General features: G+C 43.2%; 1 protein-coding gene across 2 annotated transcripts in view; it reads right to left on the reverse strand.

Annotated features, from left to right (window-relative positions):
* MAPRE2 (microtubule associated protein RP/EB family member 2) overlaps window positions 1-26,534 on the reverse strand; it is a 188,980-nt gene that overhangs the window by 152,120 nt on the left and 10,326 nt on the right. For both annotated transcript variants that reach the window (XM_018039486.1, XM_018039485.1), the window contains exon 2: window positions 4,323-4,384. Coding sequence is in view for 1 of the 2 variants with exons in the window: in XM_018039485.1 (XP_017894974.1) it covers window positions 4,323-4,384 (62 nt within the window). In the remaining variant the exon portion in view is untranslated. The remainder of the gene's footprint in view (window positions 1-4,322; window positions 4,385-26,534) is intronic.

Below are 26,534 nucleotides of genomic sequence, written 5' to 3' on the forward strand. Positions count from 1 at the left end.
TGTCTGCTAATAGCTGTCACTCCCATATTTAACTTGAGCACTCAAGTGGTACTGAGTAAGGGTGCTATTCTGTGTCATGAATACAAAGCACAGGCATGGTGTGCAGATACAGAAACAAGTTTGGATGAGAAGCAAGAAATCAGATCCGGCAAGGGAATCTCGGGAACCACACAAATGAGGACGAGATCACTCACTGAAGAAAACTATTCATACTGGGTTTTGATGGGGTTAAATGAGGAGGCTGCCACCCAGCCAGGGGTATGAAGAGAAGGCAGAGGAGTGAAGGATGGCTGTCTGCTTGAATCACTACCATCTCCTGTCCCCTGACCATGTATTATCTCACATTAAAGCTGTAAACCTGCCAGCCTAACGCCACTGGCTGCCTGTATTTGCCAACAAAATTCTATTGGAACCCAACTAGGTCCCAGAGAAGGCGATGGCACCCCACTCCAGTACCCTTGCCTGGAAACTCCCATGGACGGAGGAGCCTGGTGGGCTGCAGTCCATGGGGTTGCAAAGAGTCGGACACGACTGAGCGACTTTCCTTTCACTTTTCACTTTCATGCATTGAAGAAGGAAATGGCAACCCACTCCAGTGTTCTTGCCTGGAGAAGCCCAAGGATGGAGGAGCCTGGTGGGCTGCAGTCCATGGGATTGCTAAGAGTTGGACACGACTGAAGCGATTTAGCAGCAGCAGCAGCAGCAGCAGCAGCAACCAGGTCCATTCACTTACATTCATTATGTTTTCACTCTACGACGAGTTGGATACTTGTGACAGAGACTGTACCATCAACCCGCAAAGCAGGAAAGTATTTACAATGTAGCTCTTTACAGAAAAATAATTTGTTATATAAGCTATATAAGGAGATTTATACACAGATGCCCAGTTTAGGGTCAATTTTTTTCTATTATTTTTTTCTTCAAACATGCCAACATAGAAGATAAATTATACGATCACCTTATTTACCAAGCAGAATTTTGAGGGTGAAAGGGAGTGCTAAGTAGATACTATTCTAGGACAACAGAAGTTACGTAGGACAGTCCTGGACACCAGATCTATGGGCACCCTCCCGGGGCCTAAGTGTATGTGTGTGCTTAGGTGCTTAGTCATCCGACTCTTTTGTGACACTTTGGACTATAGCCCGCCAGGTTCCTCTGTCCATGGGATTTTCCCAGCAAAGTACTGGAGTGAGTTGCCATTTTCTTCCTCCAGGGAATCTTCCTGATGCAGGGGTTGAACCCAAGTCTCCATGCCTCCTGCACTGCAGGTGGATTCTTTACCCACTGAGCCAGGAGCATGTTTCAAAGGGTATTCAATGCCTGTCCAGAGACTACTTTTCTTTTTTTGAATGACATATAGCCAGACCACCTTACCTGCCTCCTAAGAAATCTGTATGTAGGTCAAGAAACAACAGTTAGAACTGGATGTGGAACAACAGACTGGTTCCAAGCTGGGAAAGGAGTACATCAAGGCTGTATACTGTCACCCTTACTTAACTTATATTTGGAGTACATCATGCGAAATGCCAGACTGGATGAAGCACAAGCTGGAATCAAGACTGCTGACAGAAATATCAATAACCTCAGATATGCAGATGATACTACCCTTATGGCAGAAAGTGAAGAGGAACTGAAGAGCCTCTTGATGAAAGTGAAAGAGGAGAGTGAAAAAGCTGGCTTAAAACTCGACATTCAAAAAACTAAGATCATGGCATCTGGTCCCATCACTTCATGGCAAATAGATGGGGAAACAATGGCAACAGTGAGAGACTTTATTTTGGGGGCTCCAAAATCACTGCAGATGGTGACTGCACCCATGAAATTAAAAAGATGCTTGCTCCTTGGAAGAAAAGCTATGACCCACCTAGACAGCATATTAAAAAGCAGAGACATTTATTTTGCCAACAGAAGTCCATCTAGTCAAAGCTATGGCTTTTCCAGTAGTCATGTATGGATGTGAGAGCTGGACCATAAAGAAAGCTGAGCGCTGAAGAACTAGTGCTTTTGAACTGTAAAGTTGGGGAAGACTCGAGAGTCCCTTGGACTGCAAGGAGATCCAACCAGTCCATCCTAGAGGAAATCAGCCCTGAATATTCACTGGAAGGACTGATGCTGAAGCTGAAACTCCAGTACTTTGGCCACCTGATGGGAAGAACTGACTCTTTGGAAATGACCCTGATGCTGGGAAAGACTGAAGGCAGGTGCAGAAGGGGATGACAGAGGATGAAATGGTTGGCATCACCGATTCGATGGACATGAGTTTGAGCAAGCTCTGGGAGTTGATGATGGACAGGGAAGCCTGGCGTGCTACAGACCATGGGGTCACAAAGAGTCGGGCACAACTGAGTGCCTGAATTGAACTGATAGTTGACTTATAATGCTGTACAGCAAAGTGATTCAGCTTTCCACCTATCTATATGTTCTTTAAAAAGTATTATTCTCGATTATGGTTTGTCATAGGGTATTGGATGTAGTGCCTTGTGCTAGCCAGCAGCACCTTGTTTCTCCATTCTCTGTATAATAGCTTCCATCTGCTGACCCCAGCCTCTCGTTCCAGTCCTCGTCACCCGCCTCCTCCTTGGCATCCACGGGTCTGCTCTCTATATCCACGAGCCTGTTTCCGTTTCACAGATATGCTCATTTGTGCCATATTTCAGATTCCACACAGAAGTGATATCACATGGTATTTGTCTTTCTCTTTATGACTTATTTCACTTAGTTTGGTAATCTCTAGTTGCATCCATGTTACTGCGAATGGCATTATTTCATTCTTTTCATGGCTGAGTATTATTCTGTTGACTACCCCAGCATCTTTATCCATTTCTCTGCTGATGGTCACTTAGGTGGCTTCCATGTCTTGGCTTTGGTCAACAGTGCTGCTACGAACACAGGGGTGCATATATCTTTTTGAATTATAGTTTTGTCTGGATATATGCCAGAAATGGAATTGCTGGATCATATGGTAATTCTATTTTTAGTTTCCTGAGAAACCTTCCTACTGTTTTCCATAGTGTAGCCACTTACATTCCCACCAACAGTAGAGAAGGGTTGTGTTAGGGGCTGCTTTTACGTGCATACAGAAAGCTCAGGCGGCTCCTCTTAGTGGTTTTTCTATTTCAGTTGCTCTCAGATGCCTTTCTACTGCCTTCCCTCTGTCTCAGCTCTGTCCTAGGTTCAGCTCTTGTTCTTGAAGAGTCTAGCTGTTCGGGCACCACTCAGGGTACACACAGCATCTCTACTTTCATTAGAGTAAAAGGGGCAAATTCACTCATCCTATTTAAATAAAGCTTAATCATTTCAAATCATTGCAAGTAAGAATTTTGTACCTGTAATCACTTGGTTTAATATCTAGGCAACTCCTTAAAATTCTACTCCTAAGAATTTTCAGTTTCTGTAATCAAATAATTTATTTTAAAATGACCATCAACTGTAGCATTTTATCCCAAAGAGATCCCAAGACAAACACGGTATATTACCCATTGATTTGAGCTTTTAATACTCACCAATACTGCTTGGAAAATTATTGAAGAATTAAGTTGCTAATTTTGTCCTTTCAGAATGATACAAAATAAAACAGCACATACTCCACCCCTCCCACCCCCAAACACACACATCTGTCCCCTACCCCTGTAAAAGTTTCAATGCTATGGGCAAAAAAATAAAACCAAAGATCTTTAGAGCACCCCTAATGAAACCCAGGATGTTACACTTGGTGAGACTATTCCGTGTGAACAGCTTTGAAATCTCTCAGAATGGCTTTCCAAATATTGCCATCTGGTGGAATTTCAGTTAATTGTTCCTTTGTTCTAGTGAGCTCTTGGAATATTAGATAGAGCACTAGTGGGAAATAACAGAAGGTCAAATGACTGTGTCTCAAACACAAATCCCAAACTGGGGGAAAAAAAAAATGACGCTTTCTGAGCTTTCATCTCCTTTCAGACACCCATCTCTATTTTAAAGTCAATGGAGCAGTGGCCTGGATTTTTAACAAATAATCCCTTCTTCATAATTAGAAATATCCTGAGGTATCTTGGTATTTCCTCACTTCACTTCTCACCAGGAAAATCTCCAAAATTAAACTTTGGCTGGCTTGAGCATTTTTAGAGGAATTGCTGATAACAGCTAATCAGCTCTTGGTACACATAGGAAATGGAATGTTGTTTGAAAAATAATGTTCGAGTGAAGCATGTTTACAGGAATACTCGCTTTAACTGTATAATGGAATTTTGAAAATAAATTTGTTACAAAAGCATCAATAATACGCACTCCAGTTTAATCTGTAAACAGGGAGTCGTGCAACATAATTTATGTTTAAACCTTACCTTGAGCATCCAGGCTCTCTCCCTGGCTGTCGAGATGAAATGTTCCTCTGAGAAACGGGATACTGGCACAGAACAAATGAAAAAAAAAAAAAAAAAAAGCATTTACTGTGATGAAAACATAGGAGCAGAGAGTTATAATTTAGTTCATTGGGTGTGGCCAGCAATGGAAGAGAAAATCAAAAAATGCACAAACTGTCCACATTCAACTGATTGTATCATATGAGAGAAAGTCAGCCAAACACTAGGTTTCTCAGCTGCATTCTATCAATCCTTGGGTTGATCAATTATAGTTTGAGAGTATTTATATGATAACAGTCCTATAAAGGGAATTTTTTTTACCTTCCCCCACCCTGATAGCCTGGTGTGATGGGAATTATGTGTTAGTATATAATCTGGGGAACCGGGGCCCCCAGTGAGGTATCAAATGCCAACATCAATTAAAGTACTGACTTTCCCAAAGTTGGGTTAATTTGCAGATTTTATATCTAGTATCAACATAGGCTTATTCTTCTAGTTAAAAGATGTGTGTAATTTTAACAGGATAAGCATTATGAACAATGCCAGGATCAAACTTCTATGTGTGTATATATATGTATACACACACACACACGTATATACACACCACCAAGGAATTACTTTTTTTTATATGAATTTGCTATTTATATTCAAATCATGCTTTGACTAAATGAAAAAGTAAATTAATGAAGGATAGATCCGATTCCAGAGGCTGAGAAATGCTTGTGAGCTCTGGGTTTTGGGGGTCCCAGGTTGGGGGTGAATGAGACCTGGGGCAGCTGCTTGTGGCTTAAGCAGATGCTACTAAAAAGAACCCGAGGTGCAGATTCGTGGGAGCCTCAGGGGTCTTCCCACCACCCCCAATTAGAAATCACCCTCTCCACCTGCCACCTAAGCCTTTGCCTCGCACATTGCTTGTCTATGTTTTCTGTATGCGGCCATTTTGGAAAAGCCTTTGGTGCTTGTTTAGTTTAAAATCAACTGTACAAAAATAAAATATCTATGACAGATCCAACACAGTGTGATTAATCCCAGACATAGTTCTGCAGATGTCCCTGGGAGAAAGATTTTAAGCAAGAGAAAAGAGGGACTTCCCTGGTGGCCAGTGGTTGGGCATGTGCCTGCAGAAGCAAGGGACATGGGTTCGATCTCTGGTCCAGGAAGATTCCACATGCCGCAGAGCAACTAAGCCTGGGCACCACAGCTACTGAGCCCATGAGCCACAACTACTGAAGCCTGTGCACCTTCGAAGCTGAGCTCTACAGCAAGAGAAGCCACCATCCTGAGAAGCCCGCACACTGGAATTAGAGAGTAGCCCACACTCACTGTAACTAGAGAGAGTCCATCTGTAGCAATGGAGACCCAGCACAGCCAAAAATAAATAATCAAAATTTTTTTTTTAAAGAGAGGCATTCGGCAGTCTACAATTTTTTTTTTAATAAGGGAAAGAGTAGATGGTGAAAAGAAAAAAATAAAGCAAACAACAAAATGGTAGGTGCTGAGATGACAAGCAATGGCAACAGCTGAATTGTCAGTGTTATACCATTCAGTAAGAGAGTTTAAAAGTCATTTATATAATTTGTCTTGTATAAAAATCAGAAAATTTAACGTGAATGGTTTCAAGAACTGACATCAGGTAAGCTAATCTTTTCCCCCTTAATAGAAATTCCTTACATACTTCATAAAATTAAATTCTATGAGTGTTTCATATCTTTCCCATAATTTAACAAGAGTTAATAAAACTAAAAAAGTCTGGTTTAAAAAAAAAATCTGTTCCTATCCACATCAGTTCCTTTTCCTAAGTCCTCCCATCTTTGAGATATTTTAACTGAATCAGAAAAAAATTTTCAGTTGCTGTCTTTATTTAGCTAGTACCAGTAGCTATGTTACTAGGCAAAATGCTGGCTATGAAGCTAGGAAGCAAGAGTGTAAGATTCCTAGTTTTTCTATAAACCAGATAATTAGCCCTTAGAAAAGTCAAGGTCAGCTGTACACAATTGGCCTTTTTCTGTTTTGACTACAACAGCCTATTGCGAATTTTTCAACAGCTGCAATGGATCAGTTTGGGGAAGAATGAGACCATTTATTGAATACCCCTGCACAAGTCATTTGACATATTTTATCTAATTCAAACCTCAAATGCATCTTATTAAAATGAAAAGACTGAGGCTAGGAGCAGCAGAGCAGTCTCTCAGTATGACGCAACTAGAGTAGCAAGTCCTAATTGAGTCTGACAGACTCTGCTGTTAAGTCCACACGGCATCATTGTAAAAGCCAGCCTTTGCCATTGATTTGAAACTCCTGGAGAGTGCCTGGTACACTCCTGGGATATAGAAGATGCTCAGTGAGGTATGGCCTTGTGAGTGTGGAGATCTAAGTGGGCGTGGCTGGTCAGGTGAACGTTTTTCTCTGGGCTGTCTGGCACATGTAGACAAGTTATTGTCTATAGATTTCACATTTTAAAAAAGATGATCTCAAAATAGATCACTGCGTAAACGTGAAATGCAGAACTATCAAACTTTCAGACTAATTCTAAAATAAGAGAAAAGCTTTGGGATCTAGAGCCTGACAAAGAGTTTTATGTTCTTGATAACGGAAAACACAATCCTCACAAGGGAAAAACTGACAAATCGGACTTCACCAAAATTAAGAACTGTTGCTCATGTGAAGCAGATACAAATATAAGGTATAAACCGGGAGAAAATATTTGTAGACCACACATCTGACAGAGGACATGTATCTAGAATAAGAACTCTCAAGACTCAGAAAACAATTGGGAAAAGGGCAAAAGACACTGACAGACATTTCACTCAGGAGGATATACAGATGAGCACATGAAATGACAGTCAACATTATTAGCCACTGCTGCTGCTGCTGCTAAGTCGCTTCAGTCGTGTCCAACTCTGTGCGACCCCAGAGATGGCAGCCCACCAGGCTCCCCCATTCTTGGGATTCTCCAGGCAAGAACACTGGAGCGGGTTGCCATTTCCTTCTCCACTGTATGAAAGTGAAAAGTGAAAGTGAAGCCGCTCAGTCGTGTCCAACTCTTATCGACCCCACGGACTGCAGCCTACCAGGCTCCTCCGTCCATGGGATTTTCTAGGCAAGAGTACTGGAGTGGGGTGCCATTGCCTTCTCCATATTAGCCACTAGGTTAGTGAAAAAAAAAAACAACTGTAATGTGATATCACTAGACACTTATCAGAATGACCAGAATAAGAAATAGTAACAATCTGAAATTCTGATACTGTTCATGGAGTCCTCAAGGCAAGAATACTAAAGTGGTTTGCCTTTGACTTCAATATTTCCCAGGGAAAGATTGAAAGCAGGAGAAGGGGACAACAGAGGATGAGATGGTTGGATGGCATCACTGATTTGACAGACATGAGTTTTAGCAAGCTCCAGGAGTTGGTGATGGACAGGGAAGCCTGGTGTGCTACAGCCCATGGGGTCACTAGGAGTCGGAGAAGACTGAGTGACTTCACTTTCACTTTCATGCATTGGAGAAGGAAATGGCAAGTCACTCCAGTGCTCTTGCCTGGAGAATTCCAGGAAAGGGGGAGCCTGGTGGGCTGCCGTCTCTGGGGTCGCACAGAGTTGAACACGACTGAAGTGACTTAGCAGCAGCAGCAGGAGTTGCTGATGGACAGGGAAGCCTGGTATGCTGCAGTCCATGGGGTCACAAAGAGTTGGACATGACTGAGTGACTTGAGCTGAACTGAACTTGCCCTGGACTTCAAGGAGATCAAACCAGTCAATCCTAAAGGAAATCAGTCCTGAAAATTCATTAGAAAGAATTGATGCTGAAGCTCCAATACTTTGGCCACCTGACGTGAAGAACTGACTCACTGGAAAAGACCCTGATGCTGGGAAAGATTGAAGGCGGGAAGAGAAGGGTACGACAGAGGATGAGATGGTTGGATGGCATCTCCAACTCGATGGACATGAGTTTGAGCAGGAATTGGTGATAGATACAGAAACCTTCAGAGAAGGCAGTGGCACCCCACTCTAGTACTCTTGCTGGAAAATCCCATGGATGGAGGAGCCTGGTAGGCTGCAGTCCATGGGGTCACCAAGAGTCGGATACGACTGAGAGACTTCACTTTCACGCACTGGAGAAGGAGATGACAACCCACTCCAGTGTTCTTGCCTGGAGAATCCCAAGGACAGGTGAGCCTGGTGGGCTGCCGTCTCTGGGGTCGCACAGAGTGGGACACGACTGAAGCGACTTAGCAGCTGAGAAACCTGGCATGGTACAGTCCCTGGGGTCACAGAGAGACACGAATGAGTGACTGAAATGGCTGAAATTCTGATGAAGATGAGAAGAAACTAGACCATTCATACATTGCCTGGGAGAATGTAAAATGGCTCGCTACTCTAGAAAATATTTGACTGTCATAAGAAACGAAACCAAACCAAAAATGAAACATGCAGCTATCACACAACCCACCCAAGGTACTCCTGGCATTTTTCCAGGAAAGTTAAAACTTTTTATTAGTGGATTTATTCATAGTAGCCAAAATCAAGGCAACCCAGAAGTCCTTTGACAGGTTAACAGTTAAACAAACTGATATACTCATTCCATAGAATACTGCTGCTGCTAAGTCACTTCAGTCGTGTCCGACTCTGTGCGACCCCATAGATGGCAGCCCACCAGGCTTCCCCATCCCTGGTATTCTCTAGGCAAGAACGCTGGAGTGGGTTACCATTTCCTTCTCCAAGGCATGAAAGTGAAAAGTGAAAGTGAAATCGCTCAGTCATGTTCGACTCTTAGCGACCCCATGGACGGCACCCTACCAGGCTCCTCCGCCCATGGGATTTTCCAGGCAAGAGTACTGGAGTGGGGTGCCATTGCCTTCTCCTACACATCAAGAAAAAAAAAAAAAAGACAGCAAAACCTGGTTGGATCTACAGAGAACTATGCCGAGTGAAAGAAGTCAATCCATAAGTTAGATACTGGATGATTGCATTTATCTAACATTTTTAAAATTAGAAGACTACAAAAAGAGAGCACAGGTTAGCAGTTGCCAGGGGTTGAGGAGAAAGTGAGGGCTGGAGGGAAGAGGGTATGATTATAAAAGGGCAAAACTGGGTACCTTTGTGGGAACAGAAACATTATGTACCTTAAACATGTATCAATGTCCATAACCTGGTTGTAACCTTGTACACAGAGCTGCAAGATGTTACCACTGATGGGGAAACTGAGCAGATCTCTCTATATTGTTACAGCTACATGTTAATGTACAATTGTCTCAAAATAAAGTTTAACTTAAAAAAAAAATCAGGAGCTTGGACAGCAACTAGAATTGAGCAAGATACTTCTTTTTTTTCCCCCCACCTTTGCAGAGAAGAACAAAAGCCCTGAGGCAGCGGGCCAGATGGGGTCAGGAATTTGCTCCACGTTGCACAGATCCAAGAAAATAATCTTCACCCACGGTTTTAGCATTCAGAACCAACTGCCAAACATTCGCTGTCCAATCTTGCCTGTCTTGGAATTTTCTCTGCTGTTATCTCCTCTTTCTCTTACATTTACCTTCCCAGCCAAAATGCTGACACAAATACACACACTGCAAACCAGAAATGACTTTTTTAAAATGTATTTTTAATTGGAGGATAATTGCTTTATGATGTACTGATTTCTGCCGTACAACTACGTGAGTCAACCATAAGTTTATATATGTCCCCTCCCTCTTGACCTCCCTCCCACCCTCTACCCCAGCCCACCCCTCTGTGTTGGGAGGAGTTGAGAGAGTAGCATTGAAACATCATACATTACTATATGTAAAATAGATAGCTAATGGGAAGTTGATGTATAAAACCAATGACTTCTAAATGGCAGTGTGATACACTCTGCATTTTAGAAATGATCTCTCATACTTTTAGGTTCATGCTTTCCATAAAGTTCCAAACTTCCCATGTCTTATTTGCACAGGAATAGAATTTCATCCTTTGTGGTTTGTTGATGACAAGGCAGGTGTTCTATATTCTAACCTGTGCCACACACTAAATAAGGATCTAACTGTAATTACCCTCGGCTTCCCAGATGGCACTAGTGGTAAAGAGCATGTCTGCTAAAGCAGGAGATATAAGAGACGTGGGTTCGATCCCTGGGTTGGGAAGATCCCTTGGAGGAGGGCATGGCAACCCACTCCAGTATTCTTGCCTGGAGAATCTCATGGGCAGAGGAGCCTGGAGGGCTACAGTCCACAGGGTCGCAAACAGTAGGACATGACTGAAGTGACTTAGCACACACACATGTAATCACCCCACAGAGAGGAGCTGGTGGGCTTCTCTTCACCTTAGGAGAGACCCTGTTGACTCTTCTCATTTTGAGCACTAGTCCGCCACCCCAGAAACGAGTGGCTGTAAACCAGTTACTTTCTCCTGGTCTGACTGTTGGATTTGTTTTACTTGAAAAGACCAAATGTCTTTGTTCGGAAGAGAGTCATGACACGGTCAAAGCCTTTTAACAAAGTACATTTTGTTTTCCCCCAACCTCTGGAAATTTCAAATCTTTCTTTGAACAAACTAGGAATTCTGGCATCTCATGGGTAGGGCACAGCACAACTTCCATCCTTGTTCCAAATCCGTCCAAAACACTGCTTCCTTGTTTAGCCATAAAACCACAGGTACATAAGTGATATGTCAGAATGAAAAAAGGGTTGTAAAAATATTGCCAATTGTGCCATATTGAAAGGAAGAGGTTTTTTTTTTCAGTGCTATTGGGTTGGCCAAAAACTTCAAGTTTTTCGTAGGATGTTATGGGAAAATCCAATGAACTTTTTGGCTAACCCAATATACCTGTGGCTTCTCAGGTGGTGTTAGTGGTAAAGAACCTGCCTACCAATGCAGGAGACACAGAAGTATGTGCCCAATCTCTGAGTCAGGAAGATCCCGGGAGAAGGGAATGGCTACCCATACCAGTGGGGGCTTTCCTGGTGGCTCAGCAGTAAATAACCCACTTGCCCACCTAACCCCTAGGGTTAGGCAGGGGACATAAGTGACTGGGTTCAAACCCTGGGTCAGGAAGATTCCTTGGAGGAGGGCATGGCAACCCACTCCAGTATTCTTGCCTGGAGAATCCCATGGACAGAGGAGCCTGGCGGGCTACAGTCCGCAGAGTCGCAGAATCAGATATGACTGAAGTGACCACATACACAATACATATCTAGCCGGTGAGGCTTCTGCTCAAGGCAAAGTTAAAGCAGCCTCCTCCTACAAATAAGCAGTTATTCCTGCCTCCCCAGCTGCTCCCAGCTTTTCCGAGAAGGGAACACTGCTGGGACCTGAACCTAGGTTTTCTTCCCAGGACTTGACTCAGCTATCTGCAGCTTCAGAATGAGCTGTATCCTGAATTCCAAATTCCCTGAAGCTGCTTGGAGATACTGCGGTTGTAGATCACATTCTTTAGTGTGGGAGGCCCATGGCTTTCTAGGAATCATGCAGTTTGTAAGCATGAGCGAAAGGTCACAGATCCTCAGAGCCTCCTTGATGTCAGCCTTCCTGAGCGCCGTGCCTCCACTGACCACTGCCTCAGTTAGTGGCCTCCGGTTGGGCTCAGGGCCCTCCCAGGGCACCAGAAAGAAGCCCAGAGACTGCCCAATTCAGCTCTCTCAGGGGACCAGAGGCATGACTGCCGGGAAGCAGAAAGCTGAGCTCGCACCAGGGAAACCAAACCCAAATGAGGTTATCTGGCAAGAAAGAGTCAAATTACACTGAATTTTTGGTATTGAGTATGGTACAATGCATTCTTCTCCTTAAGAAAAGCAGACCGCAAATATCCCATATTGCATATTAGAAGGCTTTTGAAAAATTGTAGCTGGTTGATAAAGGGATTTGAGTGGGAGGGATTAAGCGTGGTAATGATGCTATAAACTTCTTATGGTCGTGTGATCTGGGTTGCTGTAAAAATAAAAGATAATCTGAAGAGACCATTTTATAATTAAATAAAAAATTCAGTTCTTTTATACAAACTGAGGCTGATCCCCTCTTCTAGAATCCTCCTTTATCCATCTGCTACTAGCCCTAGAAGTAGACAGATTGACCTTTTTATTGTAGAATATTCATGTGCCAATATATAAAAGGGGCTTCCCTTGTAGCTCAGTCTGTAAAGAATCTGCCTGTAATGCAGGAGACTTGGGTTTAATTCCTGGGTTGGGAAGATTCCATGGAGGAGGGATAGGCTACCCACTCCGGTATTCTTGCCTAAGAAATCCCATGGACAGAGGAGCCTGGTGGGCTACAGTCCAAGGGGTCACAAGAGTTGGATATGACTTAGCGACTAAACCACTAGTGTATACAAGAAATCTGTAGAAATGATGAGACAAACTAAGTATGAGAAATACCACATTCACTGTATTTCTGTGAAATAGTCTTAATAATTATTTTTCACTCATCCTTTTATCCACTTTAAATAGAGGGGTTGGAATAGAACAGCTTCTTTGCTCATAAGTATGATTGATAAGGAAATGTAGCAGAATGTTTGCAAAGCAGAAAAGCACAGAGAACAGCGTCAGGTTCACTTACAGTCCAGGGTTCACGTTTATGGCTCAGATCATAGTGAAAACTAGAACCCTGCTTTACATGTATCCTATCTATAGTTTGTCATTCCTTCGACCACCCAAAGAAGGAACCCACTAACATATTAACAGTGTAAGAAAGATGATGTGAAATCTAAGACTTTGGCAATAGCAAGAGGGTTGCTATGATCTCTCTCAAAAGATGAATAACCATTGTCCAACTTGCGCTGTGTGGAAATCTTGTCAAACTCTGACATTTCCAGCAGACTCTTTAGAAGTGTTGGTAAGTGGACAGAACTTTTTAAAATGTGAAGGTATGGGCAGGTAGGTCTGGCGTGCTGCAGTCCATGGGGTTGCAAAGAGTCGGACACGACTGAGCAACTGAACTGAACCAGCCAATAGATTAAGCACCTTGTAAGCATTATCTTCAGTTTTACAATGATCCAGTTTTTTTATCCGATCCCCACCCCCCCATTTTACAAGTGAGAAAACAGACACTCAGTAACACTGTTACTCTGAGTCACATGGTTAATAAGTAAGGGAGGTAGGATGTGAATGTAGCTCTCTTTAACTCCAAACTCCATGAGTACTTCTTAAATCACTGCACTGCTTTTGATGTAAGAGGAATATTTCTGAAAGAGGTGGGGAAAATAAACTAGATTTCTGAAAAAAAAAAAAAAAAAAAAAGTGCAGGTATGTTTGTATGGCCTCTGCCTATAAGTTTTCTGTTGGGGTCATGTGGACCCTAGAATGTGATGTGGCACCAACCAACACTGCTCGTGGGGTTTGATTTACCAAGGGGTCTACTTACAAAAAGTTTCGGGGTTGTATTAGTAAAGAGATTCCTTGATGGAGAAATTCATGCTGAATTCCACTCACCTGGAAAATAACCTAGTGAAATTCTAGAGAAGAAGCTAATTTTCTTCTTAATTGTTTTCCCCCCTAATCAATCTATTATGGGAAATAAATCCAGGTAAAATATCCAGCTTGAAAATATTTACCACACAGTTCCAGGACCATCCATGGGTACCAAAAAATCCACATGTGCTCAAGTCCCTCATATAAAATGGCACAATCAGCCTTCTGTATCGTAGAGTTCGGCATCCGCGGATCCAATGATCTGTGGAATGAATTTGATCTAGAGGACTGTTCCTTAGAGTTTTTTCTTTCCATAATTATATGTGTCTACAGCTCTTAATTTTGTAATGTTCTTTCACATATGACATCACACCTAGATCATAGTTCTGTTACAACTAGAGGTTCTCTCTGCTTGCCTTTTGGCTAGCTGCCTTTCTCTCCTTTATACCTTCCCTGGTACTCCCACCTGGCACTGAGTCGCAGAGCCAAACTTCGAATTTAGAGTTTTTTCATGGTCACCTCCCTCCCTCAACACCTGCCCACAGGGAGCTTTGAAAGACGTTTCCTACCCCCAAGAAACTAAATACTTGTTGTTCAGTCACTAGGTCGTGTCTGACTCTTTGCAACCCCATGGACTGCAGCACGCCAGGCTTCCCTGTCCTTCACTATCTCCCAGAGTTTGCTCAAACTCACGTCCATTGAGTCAATGATGCCATCCAATCATCTCATCCTCTGTCACCCTCTTCTCCTTCTGCCCTCAATCTTTCCCAAGATCAGGGTCTTTTCTAATGAATCAGCTCTTCTCATTAGGTGGCCAAAGGATTGGAGCTTCAGCTTTAGCATCAGTCCTTCCAATGAATATTCAGGGTTGATTTCCTTTAGGATTGACTGGTTTGATCTCCTTGAAGTCCAAGGGACTCTCAAGAGTCTTCTATAGCACCACAATTCGAAAGTGTCAATTCCTTGGCGCCCAGTCTTCTTTATGGTCCAGCTCTCACAACCGTACATGACTACTGGAAAAACCATAGCTTTGACTATATGGACCTTCATTAGCAAAATGATGTCAAATGAAATACTAAGGAACAGGATTTTGTTGGGGTTGTGTATTGGAGGGCCACAGACCATTCTAACATCCAGTTTTCATCCTGTTGACATGGCACACTCTACTTCAATTGAGGAAACATCCATCACGGAGTATCTCCTAGGTGCCAGGGCTGTGCTAAGTGGTAGGGATACTCTGTCAGTTACAAAACCTTTTTTTTTTTTTTTCCAGAACTTGAGGGAAAAGAAAAGGATAATTGATCCCATTCTCCAGGTGAAGAAACTGAGGCTTAGGAGCTTGTATGTTATAGGCTCCTGTGCTAACACACAGGTAGCAAAGGACAGAGCTGGTATCCAAACTCTAGTCTCCTGATTCTGAGTTGTATGCTTTCCTGCGGATCCATTATGACCCATTCTACCTTTTTCTCCTCTTATGTCAGGCTTCCTCTGCATATTATTTTAAAATTCATTTTCATATATTTGGAGCAATAGGGCACCAAGTTTTGACACTTGTAAAAGGTTTTTTTTAAAGTTTCTATTCATTCATTTGCTCAACATTTATTGAGCACCTAACATCTACCACCCACACGCAGCTAAGGCATCAGGTGCTGGGACACGTTTATTACATGTATCAGGTCACTTACTCCCAATAACCCAATGAGGAGGGCTATTTTTATTCCTATCTTATAGGTACATGAACTGAGGTTTGGGCAGGGCTGGAGTTCAAACTCAGATGTTTAGACTTCAAAGCTGGACCTCTTGAGTGCCTCTGTACATCTATTTAATCCCAGGCATCAAGGGGGCTCTAATACACAGTACAGCCCCCTGCTTACAGACACGCAAATTAATTATATCATAGAGCTGTGAATGCAAAAGGAAAATCTTATGACTGCTGTCCTCTTGGATACTATGTAGAGTTTGAAAGAGTTTTTCAAAGTCACCTGGGAATCTTGTTAAAATTCAGACTATGCTTTGATAGATCTTGGGTAAGGTCTGAGAGTCTATCTTTCTGAAACTTCTAGATGGTCTTCCCAGGTGGTTCAGTGGATAAGAATCCTCCTGCCAATGCAGGATTCGATCCCAGGTCCAGGAAGAGTCCACAGGCAGGGGAGCAACTAAGCCTCTGTGCCCCATCTTCTGAGCCTGCGTGCTGCGACTACTGAAGCCTGCACCCTAGCGCCCGTGCTCCACAACGAAAACCCACTTGCAACGAGAAGCCCATGCACTGCAACAAAGAACAGCCCACACTCACTGCAACTAGAGCAATCCCATGTGCAGCGATGGAGACCCAGCGCAGCCAAAATAAACAAACACACCAGGTGATGCTGAGGCTGCCAATCCAGGGACCACGCTTTGAGTTGCAAGGCAGGTGGTCTCTCCACTTCTGAGCTTGAAGTTTTCCCGGTAGAGTGGCTTTGGGCATGCCATTTAAACTCTGGGCCCTAATTTTACAGTTTTCTGTAAACTGCAGCTACTTGGAGTGTGGCTGCTATGTGTAAAAATTCTTTACCAACTGTAAATTTCTAGGTAAATGGAAAATACTTATGTTTATCATTATCACTATTAAATAGCTAACTTTGAACACATATCCCTCATCAACTAGGTCTGAGTATTAATTAGATAGCCAGGAATTATCAAAACACAATCAACTCTAGGGAAACTCAATAGCTTAAATGGAATGGAGGAGCATGACTGAATGAAAGGGATTTTGTCGACGTGGTCTCCATGAAAGGGATGCAAAGGAATTCTTTGAGCAGGACACTTAGTGGCCCTTCTGAAACTATTTCACTGCCTTTTAGGGGAGGGGCTGTAGTCTGTAATCTCAACAAACCCCACATTTTGACCACCACCTAAAGTTGGCAGCCAAGGGGGAAAAAACGCAAAAAATAATCTTAATCTTTTGACCACAAGTAGAACTTTTCCTGCTAGCTAGAGTAGAACCCTCACATGTCATAGGACTGTTGGAGGGATTTCAGGCTTTGTAGATATCACTTCATTTAATGCAGTGTTTAACAGTCTGAAGTCTTTCAAGTTGTTTGAGTCCTAGAGACGCTTATTTTTCTGCCTTCTTGTTCTTCCCCATCCCACAAAGTCCTTCCTTTCTGCTCCTCGAGGGGACAGCCAAGGTTGAGCTGTCAGCTGAGCACACAGGAGGAGCACCATGTGCTTGAAAACCAGGAGGCTGCTTAGATGACCCAACAAGCACTGCCAAATGCAAACAATGAGCTGAAAAAAAATGCTTTAGGACTCTAAAATTACTAAGTTTTTAGTAGGAAAAGTTTCTAGGCCTCAGTTTTTCATCTAGAAAAAATGGGATTCAATGAGATGACCTCCAAGGCTACATGCTGCTTTAAAAACACAGTTGACCCTTGAACAAGGTGGGGGTTAATCCAAGTATAATTTACAGTTGGCCCTCCACATCCAAGGTTCTTCTGCATTCAAGGATTCAACCAGCCAGGGTCCATACAGTACTGTAGTATTTACTATTCAAAAATCTGCAAGTGCGAGTGGGCCTGTGTAGTTCAAACCTACATTGATCGAGGATCAGTGGCACCATGATACTACTTGGCATAAAGAAAAGCATACAGTGAGTCAGGCACTGATTTTGTGAGACGATCTTTGCTAGAACACACTGATGATGCCAGACTGAAAGATGTGTAGAACACACCTTTTAGAACTAACACCCCAAAAAGATGTCCTTTTCATTATAGAGGACTGGAATGCAAAAGTAGGAAGTCAAGAAACACCTGGAGTAACAGGCAAATTTGGCCTTGGAATGCGGAATGAAGCAGGGCAAAGACTAATTGAGTTTCGCCAAGAAAATGCACTGGTCATAGCAAACACCCTCTTCCAATGACACAAGAGAAGACTACACATGGACATCACCAGATGGTCAACACCGAAATCAGATTGATTACATTGTTTGCAGCCAAAGATGGAGAAGCTCTATACAGTCAACAAAAACAAGACCAGGAGCTGACTGTGGCTCAGATCATGAACTCCTTATTACCAAATTCAGACTCAAATTGAAGAAAGTAGGGAAAACCGCTAGACCACTCAGGTATGACTTAAATCAAATCCCTTATGATTATACAGTGGAAGTGAGAAATAGATTTAAGGGCCTAGATCTGATAGATAGAGTGCCTGATGAACTATGGACAGAGGTTCGTGACATTGTACAGGAGACAGGGATCAAGACCATCCCCATGGAAAAGAAATGCAAAAAAGCAAAATGGCTGTCTGGGAAGGCCTTACAAATAGCTGTGAAAAGAAGAGAGGCGAAAAGCAAAGGAGAAAATGAAAGATATAAGCATCTGAATGCAGAGTTCCAAAGAATAGCAAGAAGAGATAAGAAAGCCTTCTTCAATGATCAAGGCAAAGAAATAGAGGAAAACAACAGAATGGGAAAGACTAGAGATCTCGTCAAGAAAATTAGAGATACCAAGGGAACATTTCATGCAAAGATGGGCTTGATAAAGGACAGAAATGGTCTGGACCTAACAGAAGCAGAAGATATTAAGAAGAGGTGGCAAGAATACACGGAAGAACTGTACAAAAAAGATCTTCGTGACCCAGATAATCATGATGATGTGATCACTAATCTAGAGCCAGACATCTTGGAAAGTGAAGTCAAGTGGCCTTAGAAAGCATCACTACGAAGAAAACTAGTGGAGGTGATGGAATTCCAGTTGAGCTGTTTCAAATCCTGAAAGATGATGCTATGAAAGTGCGGCACTCAATATGCCAGCAAATTTGGAAAACTCAGCAGTGGCCACAGGACTGGAAAAGGTCAGTTTTCATTCCAATTCCAAATAAAGGCAATGCCAAAGAATGCTCAAACTACCACACAATTGCACTCATCTCACATGCTAGTAAAGTAATGCTCAAAATTCTCCAAGCCAGGCTTCAGTAATATGTGAACCGTGAACTCCCTGATGTTCAAGCTGGTTTTAGAAAAGGCAGAAGAACCAGAGATCAAATTGCCAACATCCACTGGATCATGGAAAAAGCAAGAGAGTTCCAGAAAAACATCTATTTCTGCTTTATTGACTATGCCAAAGCCTTTGACTGTGTGGATCACAATAAAATGTGGAAAATTCTGAGAGAGATGGGAATACCAGACCACCTAACCTGCCTCTTGAGAAATCTGTATGCAGGTCAGGAAGCAACAGTTAGAACTGGACATGGAACAACAGACTGGTTTAAATTGGAAAAGGAGTACGTCAAGGCTGTATATTGTCACCCTGCTTATTTAACTTATATGCAGGGTACATCATGAGAAACACTGGACTGGAAGAAACACAAGCTGGAATCAAGATTGCCAGGAGAAATATTAATAACCTCAGATATGCAGATGACACCACCCTTATGGCAGAAAGTGAAGAAGAGCTAAAAAGCCTCTTGATGAAAGTGAAAGAGGAGAGTGAAAAAGTTGGCTTAAAGCTCAACATTCAGAAAACGAAGATCATGGCATCTGGTCCCATCACTTCATGGGAAATAGATGGGGAAACAGTAGAAACAGTGTCAGACTTTATCTTTTTGGGCTCCAAAATCACCACAGATGGTGACTGCAGCCATGAAATTAAAAGACGCTTACTCCTTGGAAGAAAAGTTATGACCAACCTAGATAGTATATTCAAAAGCAGAGACATTACTTTTCCCACTAAGGTCCGTCTAGTCAAGGCTATGGTTTTTCCTGTGGTCATGTATGGATGTGAGAGTTGGACTGTGAAGAAGGCTGAGCGCTGAAGAATTGATGCTTTTGAAGTGTGGTGTTGGAGAAGACTCTTGAGAGTCCCTTGGACTGCAAGGAGATCCAACCAGTCCATTCTGAAGGAGATCAGCCCTGGGATTTCTTTGGAAGGAATGATGCTAAAGCTGAAGCTCCAGTACTTTGGCCACCTCATGCGAAGAGTTGACTCATTGGAAAAGACTCTGATGCTGGGAGGGATTGGGGCCAGGAGGAGAAGGGGACGACCGAGGATGAGATGGCTGGATGGCATCACAGACTTGATGGATGTGAGTGTGAGTGAACTCTGGGAGATGGTGATGGACAGGGAGGCCTGGCGTGCTGCGATTCATGGGGTCGCAAAGAGTCAGACACGACTGAGCGACTGAACTGAACTGTGTTTGCTCCCACCCGGAGTGGGAAGGCATCCCAGGGGCATGTCTCCAGAGTTCAGAAGCAGTGACACTACGGCCCAGTTAGGGGAAGCTTCTGTTTATCATAAGCCCCTACCGAAGCACCATCTAGCATTAATGATGGTACCAGGGCCACATGATAAAAATGGCAATGATTCTTAGCCCTGGTCACAAGTGTTGATGTTTGGCCTTTTCGCGTTTTCTAGCACTCAGCTAGTCTTGTAAAAGGGAATGCCCTTTGCACCATGGGATGCAGGCTTTCTTGTCTTGCCTGTACTATATGTGTGGGCAGCACAGTACAGCTCACTGCTGGACTGGGTCAGAGGTTCTGCTTTTCCCGTGCCTTCACTTCTGTCTAACAGGACGCAGTATATGACATCTCTGCATCTCAGCCCAAGCTGATTGGTGGCGAGATGACTCAGCGCCAACCTCAGGCACAGGGGACAGTGAGCAGAGAAGGGTTTCTGAGTGCACCCTTTATAAAATGCATCTGCTCTGCTAGAAATCCCTCTGCGTTCCCATTTTGACTAGCTGCAATGGCATTCTCCACGTATTAAGTGGAAGTGTGAATCTTACCGCTGCTTCTGTCTGTTACAATCTAACTCAATTAATTTGATGTGCAAGTGGGTTATCAAAACTATATATTTTCCTCTTGTTTTAAAGAATGTGTGAATTCTCCAGAGGAGGAGAAATACAGTTCTCAGTGCATTTTCTATTGTACTTTATTCTGAGAAAACTGGATTAACAACCACTTTTCAGCACACTAGGATGTCCTGTGGGAAAAGGATAAGTTAATAATAAAAATCCCTTCTTTATTGATGAATAGGGGCCACAGGTGAGTGGAACCGTTTCAATCGCTCTTTGAGCAGAACTGGGATGAGAACCAGCTCCCTGGATAATATTTCAGATGACTGACCATTGGGACTTCATTAGTTGGGTGGTCCATTAGTTGGGTGTCCATTAGTTGGGTGTCCATTAGTTGGGTGGTCCATTAGTTGGGTGTCCATTAGTTGGGTGTCCATTAGTTGGGTGGTGGTCCATTAGTTGGGTGTTTGCCTGCTAATGCAGGGGACACAGGTTCAATTTCTGATTTGGGAGGATGCCACAGGGCAACTAAGCCCAGGAGCCACAGCAACAAGCCCATGTGCCCAGAGCCCGTGCTCCACAACAAGAGAAGGCTGAGCGCCCCAACTAGAGAGTAACTCCGGCTCCTGCTCACTGAAACTAGAGAGTCTGCATGCAGCAACGAACACCCAATGCTTGCCCAAAAGTAGATAAATAAATGAAAATTTAAAAGTAAATAAAATGACTTTTTATTAATAAAAACAATAAGGATGAAGTTATGCCTAACTTGCAAAGTTTTAAGAGAAGATCCTTATTTGAATAGGAGGCTAATTAGAGACCTTTTTTTTTTTTTTTTTTTTTTTTGCCTGTAATGGTAAAGAATCTGCCTGCAATGCATAAGACCTGGCTTTGATCCCTGAGTCAGGAATGTCCCCTAGAGAAAGGAATGGTTACCTACTCCTGTATTCTTTCCTGGAGAATCCCATGGACAGAGGATCCTGGTGGGGTACAGTCCATGGGGTCGCAAAGGGTTGGACATGACTGAGCAACTAACACTTTCACTTTTTTTTTTTTTGGTCTTAACTCATTTACTTTTCTTTTGAATGTTTTGGGAGATGTTGCTGCAGACTCTTTATCATCTCTCCAACTCTTCACATCTGGAATAATTAGCTGTTTTAACGTTTTCATCTCAAGAACCTCTTCTCATGAGCATTAGTAACAAACATCTGCGTAGTTCTTCCCGATGGAGAAATCAAGGCGTAAAACTCAACCAAATTCCTACAAAATTATTAATATGGTAGAAAAAAAAATGTCCAAGGCTAGTAACAAGGTTGTTGTTTTTTTTTTTAAAAACAAACACCGCAAATGTGAAAAACAAACCAGAAAAATGCTTTCAGATTCTAAGAGCAACTCTTAGAACACCCCTAAGCCTCCCAAGAATATATTGTTAAAAAGCTCTTTTCACTGGGATGGGCCACAACCCCAAGGGAAAGTATGACTCAAATGGGCTTAAGCTTGATGTCACAGCGTGTAGAACACACAATCATTCTTGTCATCCTGCACGGCTCACCTGCGTCAGGTTGCTCAACAGGGTACACTCTGAAGGCGTCAAAGGTCTTGCAAACTCCACCCAAGGTCCAAAGTCTGGGCAAACTACCATGAATCGTATCACAGACACTCAGATAAGCAGTTTAGGACAGACAGCCTTGTACACGCTTCCCCAAGGGATAGACCTGACTTAGACTTAGGATTCCTCTGGAGTTGGTGTCCATGGTGACGGGGAAGTATAGTGGTAGACTCCCGGGGCCGGGGAGCCACACGCTCTTGAATATAATTATACTCTTGTGATCTGTGTAGCTAATTGTCGGAGCTGTTGGTAAGCAGTACCAGGAGCCTCTTGTTCTTTTCAGATATGAGGAACAATAGCCCTGCAGGACAGATGTTTCTTGTTTCTGGGTACAATCTGATTCCAAAGCCTGAATCAGTCTCCCACAACTTCAAAACAGCAGCCTCCAGGGCTCAGCCTTCCTCCAGCAGATTGTCTGTCCCCAAATTCACAAAACACTCCTTCCACAGCGAAAAGACTTGGTAGTTCATGAATACAGTGAAAGTTCCCCGTGGTTCAGATGTTGCTTAGTTTTAAGGTGAGTTTAAAAACATCAGTATTGATGTACCTGCACTTTGTCTACAATTTAAAAACACAATAGCAGGTGGATGAAATTTGTCACAGATGAGATGCAGGATGGGGGAGAAAAGTCCATCCTGAGTTTTTTTTTTTTTGGCCACACCTTGCAATATGCGTAACTAGTTCCCTGACCAGGGATAGAACCCCCGCCCCTGCAGTGGAAACGTAGAGTCTTAACCACTGGGCCACCAGGGACGCCCCATCCTGAGATTCTTACAGGTCCAAAAAAAAGTGAATGTTTTCTAAATGGAAAAATGACCCGTGGTATGAGTCAAGACAAAACTATCGTAACACCAGTCAGAACCAGAAGCATCTTTGCAGCGTTTCACTATTTGTCTTTTCTATCACCTACTGCGGGCTTCCCAGATGGCGCTAGCGGTAAAGAACATGCTTGCCAATGCAGGAGACATAAGAGATACGGGTTCGATCCCAGGGTTGGGAAGGTCCCCTGGAGAAGAAAATGGCAACTCACTCTAGTATTCTTGCTAGAAAATCCCATGGACAGAGGTCCACAGGGTTGCACAGAGTCAGGCATGACTGAAGCGACTTAGCTCACACACACACACATAGCACATCACCTACACATGTTTTGTATCTCTTTCCAGCAGATAATCACCATTCCTGTCTCTCACTAAACACTGACCCAAACCTGCTCGCTGCTCCACCTTCACACCGAGTGTAAAGCACGATTCCTCTCAGAGATGTTGGTGTTTAAAAGATGTCAATATCTTAGGCAAAAGAAATGAAGTTCTAGCAGTAGACTTTTAGAAAGTACTTGCAGAGAAGCATCACCTGCCCCATGAATTTTCTGGCATAAAAATTTGCAACAGAAACAAACAAAAAACTGAACAGAATGGGAACCCCTGAACCAATGAACGAGAGAGTCCTACCTGAGCACCCCGTTTCCCAGCAGGAAGAAAACTTGTCTTCTGCATTTCTTCATCTATGAAAGTGGGGGGGGCTGGAAAATGATGAAAATTCCAAATAGAAAGCTCCTACGTATCAAGAGCTGCTTGAGGACCCAGGGACTGGCGATGACTACAAGTCCACCACCATCTCCAACCAGAGACGGGGTGGGGTGTGGGGGGAACGAAAAGGCAATCACAAGGATCCACCTATCCTATCTTATCCTGGATGGGTGGGCCAGTGGGCGGTGGTGGGAAGGGGTGGTTAGGAGATTAGGAAAGGCCTTCCTGAACAATGCTCACTCATAACAACCGACACCTGTGGATCTCATTAAAGGACAGATTCTGGAGAACGTCCGGGGTGGAGCCTGAGCTTGGGCACTTATAAGATGTTTCACTGGTCCGTGGAGCACACTCGCAAGGGTGGGGACCTAAAAGGATTAGCAGCTGAGCTAAGACAAAGGCTAAGCATAAATAACTGCCATCCTAGTCAGGAGGCAGTGCAAAGATACTGAAGCTAGAAACACTGCTGAATATGGGAAGTGGCATTCAATATGCTAAGGGAAATTTTTATGTGAAATATTGTTGAATGCAAATGCAGACAGTAAGAGCTCCACGCAAACATACAAATAGATTTGCAAGAGTTGCATGAAGGTGGTTAGGTGAGGAGTGTTTCCCCTCACGCCCCTCCCTCATCTTTTTCAGACTCTCAGTAATGAATTTATTAAAACAGCAAAACAACTGAATTTCTCCTCCATGGGCTGGGTAGAGGGGAGAACTCTGCCCTGGGGTGCCTTAACAAAATGGCCGTGAAGCTTCCTTCTATCTGGGATTATGTGATTGTTTCAGATACAAAGCTACTTAATAACTGATAACCACATATAGAATTAAGGATTTCCCTGGTGGCTCAGATGGTAAAGTGTCTGCCTACAATGAGGGAGACCTGGGTTTGATCCCTGGGTCGGGAAGATCCCCTGGAGAAGGAAATGGCAACCCACTCTAGTACTCTCGCCTGGAGAATCCCATGGATGGAGGAGCCTGGTGGGCTACAGTCCATGGGGACGAAAAGAGCCGGAAACGACTGAGTGACTTCACTACTTCACTTCTTCACATATAGAATGAATGTGCTAATAGTGACATAAAAACATGTTTTTGAAGGAATAATATTTTATTAAAAAAACTAAAAATATTAAAGCATGTCTTTTATAACCCATTAATAAATTTTTCCTGGGAAAAAGTGCAAGAGAACTGTATAGAATTCAGGCAGGAAAAAGCCTCGGATCATTTGATTTCACAGAGCTGTTGAGTGGTAACCTGATGAGGAATTCATTGTTCGGTGCCCCAAGGACACATTGCTGACCCCAGCCAGGAGGAAAACTTTCAGTTTCTGATGCAGAGGGCAGAGTTACGGTTGTCGAGGTCATAGAGCCTCAGGGTGCATGTCTATGAGGTGTGTGTGCAATGGCTCCGTAAGACAGGACTGTTAAAATTACCGTCATCTTTGTTCCAAATCAAATGGGCTTCCCTTGTGGCTCAGCGGGTAAATCTGCCTGCAATGCGGGAGACCTGGGTTTGATCCCTAGGTTGGGAAGATCCCCTGGAGAAGAGAACGGCTACCCACTCCAGCACGCTGGCCTGGAAAAGTCCACATACTGCATAATCCATGGGGTCGCAAAGAGTCGGACATGACTGAGCAACTTTCACTTTATCCCAAACCAGGCATGTTGTGGGAAACCACTTCATGTGATCTTCAGTCAACTGCCAGCCCTTGCTGAAGCAGGACACAAAACAAATCTTAAGACCACATCGCCGTACACAACACAGTCATCACAGAGACCCTCCCCCCTCATACTATCTGGGGTAAAAACACATCCCAGGTGACGCTAATGCTACAGGTCTTGGCCCTCACTTGACCAACAAGGCATCACTGGAACCACCTGAGATTGAACTTCAACCATCAGTGTCCTGTGGACATGGATGATGGGTTTCTCCCGTTACTATACTTGAGCTAACAATTTATCTGTTAAAGCATCTATTTTATTGAAAGGTCTGTGAAAGAATCTTAAGATATCTTACAAATAAGATACCTTTCAAGATTCTTATAAGAATCTTGTGAGACAATTTCAGACTCCACTCTTTCTATCTGACAGCTGAGAAAACTCAATTTCAGGGATGGTGACGAAGCCTCCCGAATCACCTAGTGGGTCAGCTGCAGAACTGGTTGTACACACCAGGCCTTCTGATGTTCTCACCCCAATTCCAGAATTCTTTCTAGCATACAACCCTGTAACTTCTAAAAAACAAGCAGGCAACTATAAAGGGAGGTTTTTGAACTCAAGAGGCATTAAGATCTATGAAACCTTTTAAATTACTTTTTAAAACTTAGATTTTCGTAAGAGTAGTTTGGAATTTGCCATAGGCCCAAACTGCATGTCCTTTGTTCAGTTGTAGAGGAACCTAAGGAATACTATGAATGTATGCTGTTGGCATATAAATATTCTTAAAATTTTTTTTAATTGCAGTATAATTGTTTTATATTGTTGTGTTAGTTTCACTAAAGTGAAAGTGAATCAGCAATATGTATACATATATCCCCTCTCTCTCGAGCCTGCCTCCCACCTTATACCCTAGTTCATCACAGAGCACCAAATTGAACAGAAATATTCTTATGTAAGTTGTAGTATATGAAGTAAAAAGGCACAAAAAGATTTGCTGGTGATGTGTAGGTTCTTAAGGACAACCCAGAATGTTTTAATAGGTTGTTGAATTAGTTTTAGTGACAGACTTTTTTAAACTTGCTGTTGCTGCTAAGTCGCTTCAGTTGTGTCCGACTCTGTGCGACCCCATAGACGGCAGACCACCAGGCTCTGCCGTCCCTGGGATTCTCCAGGCAAGAACACTGGAGTGGGTTGCCATTTCCTTCTCCAATGCATGAAAGTGAAATCACTCAGTTGTGTCCGACTCCTAGAGACCCCATGGATTG

Source organism: Capra hircus, chromosome 24 (genome assembly GCF_001704415.2).
Source record: "Capra hircus breed San Clemente chromosome 24, ASM170441v1, whole genome shotgun sequence".
NCBI lineage: Eukaryota > Metazoa > Chordata > Mammalia > Artiodactyla > Bovidae > Capra > Capra hircus.